Source organism: Microcaecilia unicolor, chromosome 13, assembly GCF_901765095.1.
Source record: "Microcaecilia unicolor chromosome 13, aMicUni1.1, whole genome shotgun sequence".
NCBI classification, from domain to species: domain Eukaryota; kingdom Metazoa; phylum Chordata; class Amphibia; order Gymnophiona; family Siphonopidae; genus Microcaecilia; species Microcaecilia unicolor.
Window position 1 is genome coordinate 220,229 of NC_044043.1, and position 15,360 is coordinate 235,588.

The window sequence follows — 15,360 nt, forward strand, 5'->3', positions numbered from 1 at the left end:
TTTCATGGTCAAATATGCATATGTAAGTATGTATGTCAATATGATCCACAGGCCTACAAACAGGTGGAGTTGGGGGTGTATGCCTGAATTTTATAAAATAGGTGCATTTATTTTGTATCTATGTTTTCCTTATTTGCCTCTCAAGTTTTGTGGATAATTGAGGAGATAAAGAGGCTGATTTTTAAAACAGAAAGACGTCCAAAATATGGTATAACAGGCATATATATGTGGTTCTCGCAGAAAAATGTCTAAAGTGTATAATCAAACAAAAAACCCCCAAAAACCTGCCTAAGACTGGCCAGCTGCTGAAAAGACGACATTCCCAGAGGAGGCATTTCATGGGCGTGACACGGGCAGTGTTACATGATGAACGTTTATTGCACTGAGGACTTTTCAGTTAAGTTAGATTTATTTGCAATATATTATATGTTTACTTGTGTTTCAGACCATTCCTTTTGGTACCATTGTGTTTGTTTTTTGCACACACATTGACTTTGAGCAACTTCGTAGAAATACTGTGGCTGTTCATGTTTTTGGGATGGCGTTTTATTTTTTAAATGTTGTTTGGCTTGCCATATTTTGTGGTAGTGACAGGGGGTGGGGTGGGCCAGTGATAGTTTCTGCTGTGGTCCCTGTTGTTGAGATTTTGTCTTGGAGGGGGCGTTTAGCTTTGAGGCTTCATTCCTTGCCTTTCTCTACATTTTTTGTCTTTTTTTCTCTCATTTGTGTTAGGGTTCTTCATTTTTTTGCACTTTACTTGGTTTTAGGTAGTGGTCTTATGCTGAGCAAGGTTGTTTGAATTATTTTGATATCTGTCCTGTTCCCTCTGTGGTTATTGTATTTTTGAGGTATAATTTTATAACAGGATGCCTATGTGATACATTCATAAGAACACTCATATAAGCCTATTTTATAAGGGCAGCATAAGTGCCTATGCAACGTTAGAAAATGGGCTTCCAGGACCAGATCCAATGGTGCCCACACACACACTTACACCTGATTAAGAAAAGGTGTAATAAATATGTGTCCTTCATATTTAATAAAATCCATGCATACATCACAATGCAACTTCTTCTACTCAAACTATGCCCTGGCAATGCCTTCAACAAAGATTGTATACAAGTAGACATGCTCTTCCTGTGCGCCTAATTTGTTACGTGTGTAAACAGCAATGCAATTTTGTAAAGCCTCTTTTCTGCATGTTACAAATTTTGCTCATGGAAAAAGTGTTTACCCCTTAAATGCCACCAGGTGCAGGACAGAGGGATGAGTGGTATTTGGACTATAAGCAGCCATTGGCTGAGCCTCAAAAGCACACAGTTTCTTCCCGTCATGTACTTAACCCCCACCCCCCACAAGGTTTCCCTCACATAGGAGGTGAGCTGTGGCCTCTCTCTTTTATACAGCTTCTATTAGGTTGGCTTGGGTTCATAGTTGATTTTGTTAATTTCACTAATAAAAGTGTGGCCATCTAACATTTCATTGGAATTCGGTGTCCAGAGCCTTTATGGAATGTATTGGGTTCATAGTTGATTTTGTTAATTTCACTAATAAAAGTGTGGCCATCTAACATTTCATTGGAATTCAGTGTCCAGAGCCTTTATGGCGTGTATGTTTGGAGAAAGATGTGCAGGCACCCTCTCTGCACAGCTGAACTATCTTAAATTCCCTAATTCCATAATATCAAAGATGATTGTATATAACTGATGTAAAACCAAATTGAAGTAAATAATACAATATTTTAAAAAGAAAGGTTAAATATACTAAAACAATAGAAAAGCTAAAATAAAAACTAGCAAAATAAATTTAAATCTGAAAGTAAAACATGAAAAAGATGGACCGATGCATCCGCAAGACAGGCAAGGTATTGGGAAATGCTAGACTTTTCATCGCAAGCATTAAGCAACTTCTACCAAGGCTCCCTCCTCTGTTATAAACCTTTGAAATAAAAAGTTCATTAAGAAGAAGAGAATGTCAGCATTTTCTCATGGGAACCACAGAGGATTGATCAGACTATATAATAGGTTCAATTAATGATAATTCGATATGTCTAAGTGACATTTAAAAAGCTGCTAGAGCTTCAGGGAATACTTTAAAATGAAAGTGTATGGACACAATTTCTATTTCATGCATTCTTATGTCTTTTCTTGGCTTTTCTTTTGTTAAATGTCAAAAACATGTCTTCATCAAAACAAGATTTGTCAAAGAATACATCTCCTGCTTCCATCTAAGCTGAAGTTGCCTGTTAGTGAGACTGATGAGTGATATTAAAAGAAGAGATATAATGTTAAAAATGGTGATGAAGACCAGGTGCAAAAGTTTTTACCTTTATAAATTCAACGCACAAGAAATAGGGACACTTTATTAATACAGGGGTCCTTTTAGTAAGTCACATAAGCGTCTATGCAAGCCCAACGCATACCAAAATGGAGTTACCGTGTGGCTCTTGCAGTAATTTCATTTTTGGTGCGCGTCCAATATGCGCGTCTGAAAAATATTTTTTATTTTTGGCTGCATGCCAAGTGGCATTTGACACGCATAGGTCATTACTGCACAGATTCCTTACCGGTAGGTCAATGGCTGGCGGTAAAGTCTCAGACCCAAAATGGATGTGTGGCAATTTTGATTTTGCCGCACATCCATTTTTGGCAAAAAAAGGCCTTTTTCACAGGCATGCTGAAAAATGGATTGGTGCACGCCCAAAACCCACACTACTGCAAGCCATTTTTCAGTGCACCTTTGTAAAAGGACCCCATAGATTGATAAAATTTGTATTTATTAATTTATGGCATTTGTACCCTGCATTATCCCAAATAAGTTAGGGTTCAATGTGGCTTACATCAAACTTTTAAAGCAAATTACAATAAGAGAACTATATCAAAAATACAAAACAATAATAGGTGAAAACATCCAAGCAGTAAGAAATTAACTAAAAGTATAACAATTACCAACAGTGGCGAGGAATTCACTAAATAAGAATGATTTCAACAATTTACAAAATTTCAAGTAGTCAGTAACATCCGAGTGACTTTGGTAGGGAATGCCATTTCCTAGTAGCTTGGTATACGAAGCTTGCATCATAAATGGATCTGTAACGAAGATTTTTACAACACGGAAAATGGAGAAGGTAGTTTCTTGACGTCGGATGAGCCTTACATAAAGATAACTCTAACAAGTACTGCACATAGTCAGGTAAAAGACCAAATAAAATGTGATAAAGAAGTACACATAGTTTAAAGGTAACTCTTGCATTTATTGGAAGCCAATGCAGTTTGATTAAACAAGGAGCTGACTTGGTGAATCGAGGGACTTTACATATGAGACGAACTGCAGTATTCTGAGCTGTTTGAAGTTTTTTTTTTTGATGAGAGACTTTTAGGCCTGAGTAAATAGCAATACAGTAATCAAATTTGGATAGCACTAAAGACTGAACTCAAGAGCGAAAAAGTGAGTTAGAAAAGAAAGGCCTCGGTCTTTTCAATCTCCACAGAAAATTAAAGACACTAGTTTTAAATAATAGGTATTGGTCGATAATTATTCTCAAGATTTACATGGTGGTAGAAAAAGGGTAGAATACATTATCAATAGTGAAGCTTTTATTAATCTTTGAGGGGGTCTTTTACTAAGGCACACTGCTGTTTTTAGTGTGCGCTAAAATAGACAAACACTGAACGCTAAAGACGTCAATGTATTCCCTATGGGTGTCTTTAGCATTTAGCGGGTGCCTATTTTTATCGTGCGCTATAAACCCCAGTGCATCTAAGTAAAAAAAAAAAACCCGGAAAGGGCAGAATTGGTCAGCATTAGGAACTTGGTTTTATCCTTATTCAGTTTTAATTTAAAACTGGCAACCCAAGATCCCATCAGATCTAAGCCGGACTTAATTCTAGGCAATATTTCATCTAAGCTTTCTTTAAATGGTATTTAAATAGTGGCATCATCAGCATAAATAAAGGTATTAAAGCCATTTGATCCCAATAATCTACCTAGTGGGTCCATCATTATATTAAACAAAAATGGGAGAAACGGGGGAACCCTGGGGCACACCATACACAGAGAGCCAGGGTGAAGAAATGTTACCAGGCAACTTTACTTGATATTGTCTTGACTTTAAGAAACCATTGAACCATTGCAGGACTTCACCACAAAAGCCAAATCGAGCCATCAGACTCAGTAAAATATTATGGTCAACTGTGTCAAAAGTGCTGGACACATCAAATTGTACAATCAAAATTTCCTTGCCCTGACTTAGGTCCATCCTGAAATTGGGTTATCAAGGTGGTAAGAACTGTCTCTGTGCTATATGCAGGTCTAAACCCCGGCTGAGAACTAGGTAAGATATTATGAGTCAGAAGGAATTCCATGAGGTGACCTTCCATCACCTCTACTATTTTTGTGCTTTGAACTTTATTCATTGAGGCCAGGCTACTCTAATCTGGATGGGCTGAAGATAGGACAGACGCCAGAAGGTGGTGGTGAATGGAATTCGCTCGGAGGAGCGAAAGGTAAGTAGTGGAGTGCCTCAAGGATCGCTGCTGGGGCCGATTCTGTTCAATATATTTGTGAGTGACATTGCCGAAGGGTTAGAAGGTAAAGTTTGCCTATTTGCGGATGATACTAAGATCTGTAACAGAGTGGACACCCCAAAGGGAGTGGAAAACATGAAAAAGGATCTGAGGAAGCTAGAAGAATGGTCTAAGGTTTGGCAAATTAAAATTCAATGCGAAGAAATGCAAAGTGATGCACTTAGGGAATAGAAATCCACGGGAGACGTATGTGTTAGGCGGTGAGAGTCTGATAGGTACGGACGGGGAGAGGGATCTTGGGGTGATAGTATCTGAGGATTTGAAGGCGACGAAGCAGTGTGGCAAGGCGGTGGCCGTAGCTAGAAGGTTGCTAGGCTGTATAGAGAGAGGTGTGACCAGCAGAAGAAAAGGGGTGTTGATGCCCCTGTCTAAGTCGTTGGTGAGGCCCCACCTAGAGTATTATGTTCAGTTTTGGAGGCCGTATCTTGCTAAGGATGTAAAAAAATTGAAGCAGTGCAAAGAAAAGCTACGAGAATGGTATGGGATTTGCGTTACAAGACGTATGAGGAGAGACTTGCTGACCTAAACATGTATACCCTGGAGGAAAGGAGAAACAGGGGTGATATGATACAGATGTTCAAATATTTGAAAGGCATTAATCCACAAACGAACCTTTTCCACAGATGCGAAGGCGGTATTACGAGAGGACATGAAATGAGATTGAAGGGGGGCAGACTCAAGAAAAATGTATGGAAGTATTTTTTCACGGAGAGAGTAGTGGATGCTTGGAATGCCCTCCCGCGGGAGGTGGTGGAGATGAAAATGGTAACGGAATTCAAACATGCGTAGGATAAACATAAAGGAATCCTGTTCAGAAGGAATGGATCCTCAGGAGCTTAGCCGAGATTGGGTGGCAAGAGCCGGTAGTGGGAGGCGGGGATAGTGCTGGGCAGACTTATACGGTCTGTGCCCTGAAAAAGACAGGTACAAATCAAGGTAAGGTATACACAAAAAGTGGCACATATGAGTTATCTTGTTGGGCAGACTGGATGGACCATGCAGGCCTTTTTCTGCCGTCATCTATGTTACTATGTTAAATTAGATATAGATGGGAAAACAGCTACTGGTAGATGATGGATTCAAAATTTTCATGGTCATATTTTGATTTTATAAATGTTTGTTTTTCAGTCCCTTCCCAGTATGTTAGAACATTAATTCCAGCATAAACACACAATAAAACACAGTAACAGTATTACATCCTATGAACTCCAGAAGGAAGCTCTCTTTGGCTTGATGCAAGAACTATAGTGAGCATTAGCAGTAAATTTCAGAGACTGAGATCAAAGTACACATGTCCTGACTTAGGAGTTAAGTTCATTACTGTCATGGAACATGCAAAATTAACCCATTGGACATATTACGCTAGATTCTATATATCATGCCTAAAACATTAGCGCCCAAAGAAAATTCACATAGGTGTATTCTATAAGCTGTGTCTAAATTTAGGCACAGTTTATAGAATATACCTAAATCTAAGTGTAAGTTATAGAATATCCCCATTTTCTGCGACTATATTTAGTCCTGGCCACTTACGCCAATGAAAACCTGATGTAAATGCCGATGCCTAAATTAAATGCTAAACGGGCATATTCCACAATAGTGTGTGTAAATTCAAGGAACGGCCATGACCCTCCCGTGGCCATGCCCTCTTTTCAGATCCCTTATCTTAAAATTTACGCACATCACTTTATGGAATACGCTTAGACATTTATGTGCATAAATTCTAACTAATGCCAATTAGTGTCAATAATTGCTTAAGTTCAATCAGTGCTGATTGGCTTGTTAAGCTAATTAAGTTGTACATGCAAATCCAGAATACAACCAGATTTCTGCACGCAACTCAAGTCGCACTAAATTGAATCCAGGGGAATGCCCCCCAAAGAATGACAATTTTAAGCTAGACACAGCATACAGACAACCACATCTCAGAAATCTTTAAAGGAAAGCCTAAAAATAGGTAGGAGTGATGCCTTTGATATGGCCAACTACCGTTTCAAGCTGCATAGTTCTGGACTACTAAGTTCTTTCTTCATGTAGTATCATCAGTCTATAACACTGACATTTTTAGTAGGGTTAATCAAGTACCACAGAGATAGTTATAGATTAGATAGAAAGGTGACATATCAAAATCTTCACAGACGTTGAGGTGTCCTTTGAGTGAGCCTTACATTTTCCTTTGGGAATCACTTACCATCCAGTCCAGGCAATACGGTCTTCCTCATTGCCAGCACAAGCCCAAGTGGTGAACCAAACAGAAAGAAATCTGAAACTTCAAAGTCAAAACGTCCCAGGTTTACTTCCGACAGATTCGAGCTGCTTGTCTGAGGGAAATCCGTGCCATCCTTCAGCACACTAGAATGGATACTGAACAAGAAAAAGGCATTGCCTTAATTACTTGGTCAAAACTAAAGTATAGCAATCAAGGTTCATTAATTATAGCTAGATTAGAATAACCCCTCTCTCTCGGATCCAGTAACCAATCCAACAGTAGACTCAAATCAATATGGCTGCACCACTTAAGACATACTAACGTGCATTGGGCAATAGGAGCCAACTTTTCAGAATGACTAGCGATGCTCAACTCAGCACAAATTACCGAGTCCGTATAAAGGAAATTAAAGCATGGTGGAAATTGGCATCTCATTTGGTGGTTACAGCTTTGGCACAATGCCCCCACCTTTGTGGACACCTTTGGGAGAAACTTTGATATTTAACTATTTGCTTGGATAGTTTTGTTGATAGCTGGTAACCATGAAGTAGTGGGTGATTTGCTCTGTTTAGGGCATTACATCAGTACTCTGAATACAGAATCAGAGTTGGGTTCAATTCCTGTTGTTGTCTCTAATAGAAAACCTAGACATTGATTAGTAATGAAGCATAGATATTTAGTAGGTTGTGCTGAATCTGCAGACCTATCCCGTTTAACGTGGAAATGTGATAACAAACGCAACCCAGCCCATCTAAAAACCTTGCAAAGAAATTATGCCTATGTTAATTTACATGCTATGGTTCCTAATCCATGCATAAATGCTACATCAGTATGTTAACAAGGCTGAGGTGATTAAAGACCGGTTGGGTGACTCAACCAGGTCTTGTATTTTGTTTTACAGAAACATGGCTGCAAATAGAGAATGACTCACTAGTGTTAGAGTTGTGTCCTTTAGGGTGTAAAATGATTCATAAACTTCATTTAGATTTTGTTTTTTAAGGGGGGGGGGGGGGGTTTGGCTATTTTATATAAATCCTTTTTCCAAGTTTCTCTGGTGGATTCCTTCCAGATACCTGGGTTGGAAATAATGGTTTGTCAAATTTCTGACACCTCTTTACGGGATAAACTAGAATTTTATTGATATATCATACTCCTTGGAATTGGTCAGCCACCAGAGACCATCTCTGTGAGTTTATATCAGTCAGATAACAAGTCGCCTACAGTTAGGCACCAGTTGAGCATGTAACTTATAGAAATACTTACATGCATGATTCAGTTACACAGGTAAGTGCTAACCGTGAACCCAGCAGTATTCGATAACATATGTGCACAACATGCTTAGCATATACATGCAAGCAAGTGTAAATGTGGGTGGAACATGGGTGGGTCCCATATTTGCCTCCATAATTAACAGTATATTTGTAAGTTAGGTGCTAAAGTGCCGCATTTAAGCACATGCATTTATGCCTGCTATTAACATGGCGTAAGTGGGTGTGCCTACAAATGGCGACTTATGCTAGTATTCTATAAGGGAAACTGGGCACCCAGATGCCGTTAAAGAATTAGAAGGCAATTCTATAAGCTGGTGCCTAATCAGAGGTGCCAAAGAAGTGAGCGGGTTATAAAGTACAAGAACTTACATGTTTCAGTGCCACCAGTAATTGTAGACAGGAAAACCACTTAGCACGCAACTCCAAAAGGGGTGTACGTATGGGCGGAGAACAGGCAAGACAAGGATCATGTTGTGAGGCGACACACATGCTGCACGGCGCACCCGGGCACACCGACTTACACAGCCATTGATCTGACACAAGTGGATGTCTCTAAATACTACTATCACTACTGCTAGTCATTTCTGTAGCGCTGCTAGACATATGCAGCAGATACGTTCTCTGTTCCTAGAGGGCTCACAATCTAAGGGCCCCTTTTACCAAGCTGTGGAAAAAGGGGGCCTGCGCTGGTGTCGGCGCATGTTTTTCATGTGTGCTGAGGCCCCCTTTTACTGCAGCGGGTAAAATAGAAGTCTCTCTTTCCTGCAGGAAACGGCCGTGCGACAAGTACTTTCAACGTGGCCATTTCAGGGGAGGGGAGCCCTTACTGCCACCCATTGAGGTGGCGGTAGGGGCTCCCGTGCTAACCTTGTGTGGCACTGCCGAATTACCGTCGAGTACACTCAGATGGTGTGCTGGGGGTGGGAGGTACCGCCGGGCTGCTGCGGTAGCCCAGTGGTACTTCCTGTTTAGCGAGCGGTAAGTTTTTGTACTTGGGGCAACGGAGGGTTAAGTGACTTGCCCAAGGTCACAAGGATCTGCAGTGGGAATCGAACCCAGGTCGCCAGGATCAAAGCCCACTACACCAACCATTAGGCCACTCCTCCTTGCCAGTGCATCAACATGGCTTCGCACTAGTATTCCATAACGGCTTAGGTGCTCCATTGTGGTGCCTATTTCTTGGTGTAGGTGATATGATACAGACATTCAAACATTTGAAAGGTATTAATCCACAAACAAAATCTTTTCTGGAGATGGGAAGGCGGTAGAACTAGAGAACATGAAATGAGGGTGAAGGGGGGCAGACTCAAGAAAAATGTCAGGAAGTATTTTTTCACAGAGAGAGTGGTGGATACTTGGAATGCCCTCCCGTGGGAGGTGGTGGAGATGAAAACGGTAACGGAATTCAAAATATGCATGGGATAAAGATAAAGGAATCCTGTTCAGAAGGAATAGATCCTCAGAAGCTTAGCAGAGATTGTGAGGCAGCACCGGTGGTTGGGAGATGGGGCAAGTACTGGGCAGACTTCTACAGTCTATGCCCTGAAAATGGCAAGGATAAATCAAGGTCAGGTATACATATAAAGAAGCACATATCAGTTTATCTTGTTGGGCAGACTGGATGGACCGTACTGGTCTTTATCTGCCATCATCTACTATGTGTCAAGTTATAGAATTGCCCCTTTAGTGCTGCGTCTTACTGCTTAACTTTCGGGGCCCTTTATAGAATTGTTCCCTACAAGCTCGATATTCAGATCGCAGGAGGTAGCTGGTCTGTCTCCTGCAGTTGGCACTAATCTTAGATATTCAATGCTGGGTCATTTCAGGTGACCAGCATTGAACATCCGTGTGTTTTTTGGCCGGTTGTGTGATGTGCTCAATATCTGCGGATAGCTGGTTATATCATGAGATATAACCGGGTATCCACTAAGTGCTAACGGACAATATTCAGTGCGAGATAGCCTGTTATCTCCCACTGAATATTGCTGGATAGCCGGTTAAATGGCTTTAAATATCGAACATTATCTATTTAGGATGCATTCATTTGTATTTGCTATTTGAATGCTTCTGTATTAGATTATGTATTTTTGCACAGATGTAAACCACATTGGCAGAATATATGAATTAGATTAGATCAATGAGCACAAAAATTTGTAAGGGATAGTTTAACACTTAGGAGATTTATTTTGCCTCAGGGTGTTTTGTTGCTGCCAGTGTACACAGCAGACTCTTTGGAATTCTATTTCCTGCATAAATCTGATACTTAAGACACAGAAGATTTCAGGGGGAAAATAAATACCTGAAACTAACACTGGCTCACTGGTTTCAGAATTATTATATATAAAATTTCTGATCCCTTAACACCCATAATCTACAACCTTGCACTGTCATCAGAGCTGCAAGTTTTAGAAACTGCGTGGTGATAAAAAGAAGCAGAAAAAAACTGCTTCTGCAAACGTGGAACCACAGATTTAGTGATGCCAAAATCAATTTGGAATGATAATATTGTATTAAAAAAATATTATTATTTATACTTATCCACAGGATACCCTGGGATCATTGTGCAAGCTCAAAAGATTGGGCCTATTTTTTTATGGATTATGTTTCTCCCCTGAACAATGTGTATTAAAGAGCATATCTAAGGTGTCCTGTTACATTAAACCCTTTCCTGGAGGAAAGGAGGAACAGGGGTGATATGATACAGACGTTCAAATATTTGAAAGGTATTAATCCGCAAACGAATCTTTTCCGGAGATGGGAAGGCGGTAGAACGAGAGGACATGAAATGAGATTGAAGGGGGCAGACTCAGGAAAGATGTCAGGAAGTATTTTTTCACGGAGAGGGTGGTGGACGCTTGGAATGTCCTCCCTCGGGAGGTGGTGGAGATGAAAACGGGGATATGCATAGAGGAATCCTGTGCAGAAAGAATGGATCCTTAGTCAAGATCGGGGACTGAAGCTGGCCCCCCTTGGATGCCCGTGCAATTTTGTCCCCCCTGCCCCCCTCTCGGCAGCCCTGCTAGACATACACAGTACTGTACACATTATATACACCACATTGATATGCCCAGCCCCACTACTAATTTTCTCCAGCAAACACTTTAAAGATATTTTATAGAGATACTGTTGGATCTGTCAGATAAGCATGCTTCTACCATTAGGCTATAATATTTGAACCAAGCATAATTTAGGCTGACCATGTCATCGTCATCGATCCTTAGTTATTTTTTTTCAATATTTCATTTTCATTATTTTCCAAAAACTAATGTATAATAAGTACTCAGCTTCACTTGTTCTCAAAGCTTTCATAAATCCATCTTGCTGGGGTGCAGATAAAAGCACAACAGGAGACGCTTCAAACCAACATAAATCCAGGATTCGCCAAAGGCTGTCTCAAGATTAGTCTCCTAAAATAATGAAGAACTCTTTCACTTATTCTTCCTCAGAAACAATCCTATAACCAGCAGTATAAGCACAAACCATATACGTTCTCAGTCACTGTGGTTTTTAAAATGGCTGTGGCGTTTTTCTCACTATTTATACTCCATTGAATCACATGGGTAAATGAGCACCAATCAGAGATGGGGGTAGGTCGATCTCATCCAATCTGAACACAGACTTAAATAAGTGTCATCCAAATACAGAATAATTGCTCAATTATAGAGAATAATATTGGATTTTTATTTTGAAAGCTGTGATGCCTGGTGTGTGTGTGTGTGTGTGTGGGGGGGGGGGGGGTGGGGGCTAAATCGGGAAATTGAATGGATGTATAAATAGTGAGAAAAACGCCACAGCCATTTTAAAAACCACAGTGACTGAGAACGTATATGGTTTGTGCTTATACTGCTGGTTATAGGATTGTTTCTGAGGAAGAATAAGTGAAAGAGTTCTTCATTATTTTAGGAGACTAATCTTGAGACAGCCTTTGGCGAATCCTGGATTTATGTTGGTTTGAAGCGTCTCCTGTTGTGCTTTTATCTGCACCCCAGCAAGATGGATTTATGAAAGCTTTGAGAACAAGTGAAGCTGAGTACTTATTATACATTAGTTTTTGGAAAATAATGAAAATGAAATATTGAAAAAAAATAACTAAGGAAGGATCGATGACGATTACATGCTCAGTCTAAATTATGCTTGGCTCAAATATTATAGACTAATGGCAGAAGCATGCGTATCTGACAGATCCAAAAGTACATAAGTACACAAAAGTATTGCCACACTGGGACAGACCAAAGGTCCATCAAGCCCAGCATCCTGTTTCCAACAGTGGCCAATCCAGGTCACAAATACCTGGCAAGATCCTGAAAAAGTTCAATACATTTTATGCTGCTTATCCCAGAAATAAGCAGTGGATTTTCCTGGTCAATTTAATAATGGTCTATGGACTTTTCCTTTAGGAAACCGTCCAGACCTTTTTTAAACCCCACTAAGCTAACCACCTTTACCACAAGTATCTCTATAAAATATCTTTAAAGTGTTTGCTGGAGAAAATAAGTAGTGGAGCTGGGCATATCAATGTGGTGAATGTTGTTGCCTCCTCCTTTCTTATAGTATCTACCAGTGCTATTTTTGTTGGGTACACATTATATATGCAGGTACTTTGTCCCTAGTAGGATCAGAATCTAAGGTGTGTTTTATATCTGGGGCTCTTTAGGGTTAAGTGACTTGCACTGGGTCCCCAGGATCTCAGCTCACTGCACTAATCATTAGGCTACTCCTCCACTGAGGAAGAAGGATCTGGTCTTTGGAAGCTAGAAAGAGGGTATTTTTAGGTGCCAAGAATCCACCATTTTGGAGTCTACCCTATAAAGAAAGTATGTATCTACCTTTCTTGGTAGAAGACTAGCTGGCAGGGCATAAAATTTAGGAATGACCACTTACACCAGCCATAAAGCCATTGTTCCCGCTAGCTGAGCGCGTGTCCTCTGACTGCGTTGCTACCAGTAGGGGCTGGTTTTCAATGCTATGTTTTCAATCACTAGGGAAGTTATTTCCAACCTTTTTCCACTCACGGCACACTTACAAGGTGCAATAATTGTCAAGGCACACCACTGGAATCTAACCCATACCCACCCCTCTTTGCTAAGATCCATTCCATTCCTACAAGTAATCTCCTCCATCCCCACCCATACCTGTAACCTTCAGAAGTAGCTATTTCATTTAATTCTGATACTGAAATATATTAGAGCACCAATATACCTCCTACTGGGAAACTGGAGCAGGACGAACTGTTACAGATTCCTACACAGACACCACATACCGGCAGAATCCTTCACCTCGGTTGCAGATGCAAACATGACTCTCACTTGATACAAAATAGGGAATCCCAAAAAACATGCAGACAAAAAATGAAAGTAGAGATACTGGACTCTACATGTCATGCAACACCAGACAAATAGAAAAAAAAAAAAGAACACATGTCCTGTACCATGCAAAATAAAGCCGACAAATATAAATTCTCAACACCTGCATAATTCAATAACTAAACTGAAAATGAAATAATTTTTCCTATCTTTGTGTTCTGGTGATTTTATTATTCCAATCATCTTGTTCCCAATCTTTGGTTCTGCTTTCCTCTGTCTGTCCTCTTAACTGTTTCCAGGGCCTCCTTTCCATTTGCAATTTCTTTTTTCACCTCTTGCCCTATGTCTGTTTGGCACTGATCTTTTGCATTCAGCTTTCATCAACTTCTCTGCCTCCTATCTTGTTTCCCCTTTCTCTTCCCTGCATGTGTAGCCTATCTCCCCTCTTCCCTTTATGTGTAGCATGTCTCCCCTCTTCCCTTCCCTAATGTATAACATTTCACTCTTTTCCACTGTGGTATTGTCTCTCCTCCTCCTTCTTTCCCTGCAGGCCCTGGAAGCTCTCTCCTTCCTTCCTCCTCCAAGTCCAACACATCTTTCCTTCTCCATGGCCCCTCTCTGTACCCAACTTATTGGATCTCTTGCTTCCCTAACTGACCTCCCTGCCCAACACCTCTCTCCCTCCTTGTCCTCCAAAGCAGCACCACCCTCCCTCCTTGACCCCTTGTGTCAGTCTTCAAAATTATTTCCCAGGTTTACTTTTTCATTTCTTCTCTCTTCTTCTTTTCCTTCTCTACATCTATCTGCTACTGATCTGTTTTTTCCCCCACTTTTATCTTCTCTGCCTTTATATTTGCCTATTTGATTTTTACCCTAATTCTCTCTCTCTCACCCTCTTTTTAGTCTCCTCCTTTTTACCTCTCATCTGCCTACTGTTTTTTTTATCTCCTTCTCATTCCCTCTCCAGCATTTCTCCTGCTCTCTTATTCTCTCTGCCTAGTAGCCTAGTACTCCATTTCATAGTAACAAAGTAAATGACGGCAGATAAAGACCTGAACAGTCCATCCAGTCTGCTCAATATCCTCTGTGTATTCCCTCTCAACCCTCACCTACCCTGCACTGCATCTCATCCCATCAGTCCCAGCTCCATCCCTGTCTCTCCGTTCTTGCCTCCACGCTATACTTTTAATTTCTTATCTCTACCCCACTCATGTTGCCTCTCTTTCACCATCTTTTTAACCCTATTTCCACCCCCACTCAACCCTTTCAGAGACCCATCATCCTCTTCCTCCAATACCCCTCCTCAGGGTCCCCATCCCTTTTCAATGCCTCTCATTCTTTCTCCAGTCTACCAGGTCATTTACATTATGTCTCAGCCTTCCCCCCCCCCCCCCCACAGTTTATTCCCTCTCTCTTACCCCCACTCATTCTTCCAACCCGTCAACACACCCAACACACCCTCACTAATTGCCAGATCCTCACTATCCCCTCAAAAATCTCTCTCCTATCCATAGTCCCCCTCCAAAACACTCAACTCAATCCCCAATTCCCAGTCATCTTCTGTTCTGATTCCATAGCCCTGAGTCCCATCTTATACTCTTTCCAGGGTCTCCAGTCCTTTTGACATTTCTTCTTTCTCCATGTCCACTATCATTCCCTCTGCACCCTGTCCTCTCTAGCACCTACCCATTGTGTTGCCACCCCTCCCCCTGTGTCCCTGCCCCTTCTACTGCCCAGTTCTTTTCCCCTCATCAAAGGGCAGGCATCTCTCAATTTTTCTCTTTCCATCTTTAGGTCCAGTGACTTTTCCACTCTTCCCCTTGCTCACCTGCCTTCTCCCTTCAGTAACACTCTCTTTCCCTCCATTATACCAGCCTCTCTCCCTCACTACTTCATCCAATCTCTCTCTTATCTCCAGGTAATCTCCCCTTCCCTGCTTCATGGTCAGGAATCTTTGTTTCCCTACCCACCCTGTACTGCTCTGCTCAGCT

General features: G+C 41.0%; 1 protein-coding gene across 1 annotated transcript in view; it reads right to left on the bottom strand.

The window, feature by feature from the left end:
- PITPNM3 (PITPNM family member 3) overlaps positions 1-15,360 on the bottom strand; it is a 724,998-nt gene that overhangs the window by 141,200 nt on the left and 568,438 nt on the right. The window contains exon 9 of the mRNA XM_030185997.1: positions 6,778-6,950. Within this exon, the coding sequence (XP_030041857.1) occupies positions 6,778-6,950 (173 nt within the window). The remainder of the gene's footprint in view (positions 1-6,777; positions 6,951-15,360) is intronic.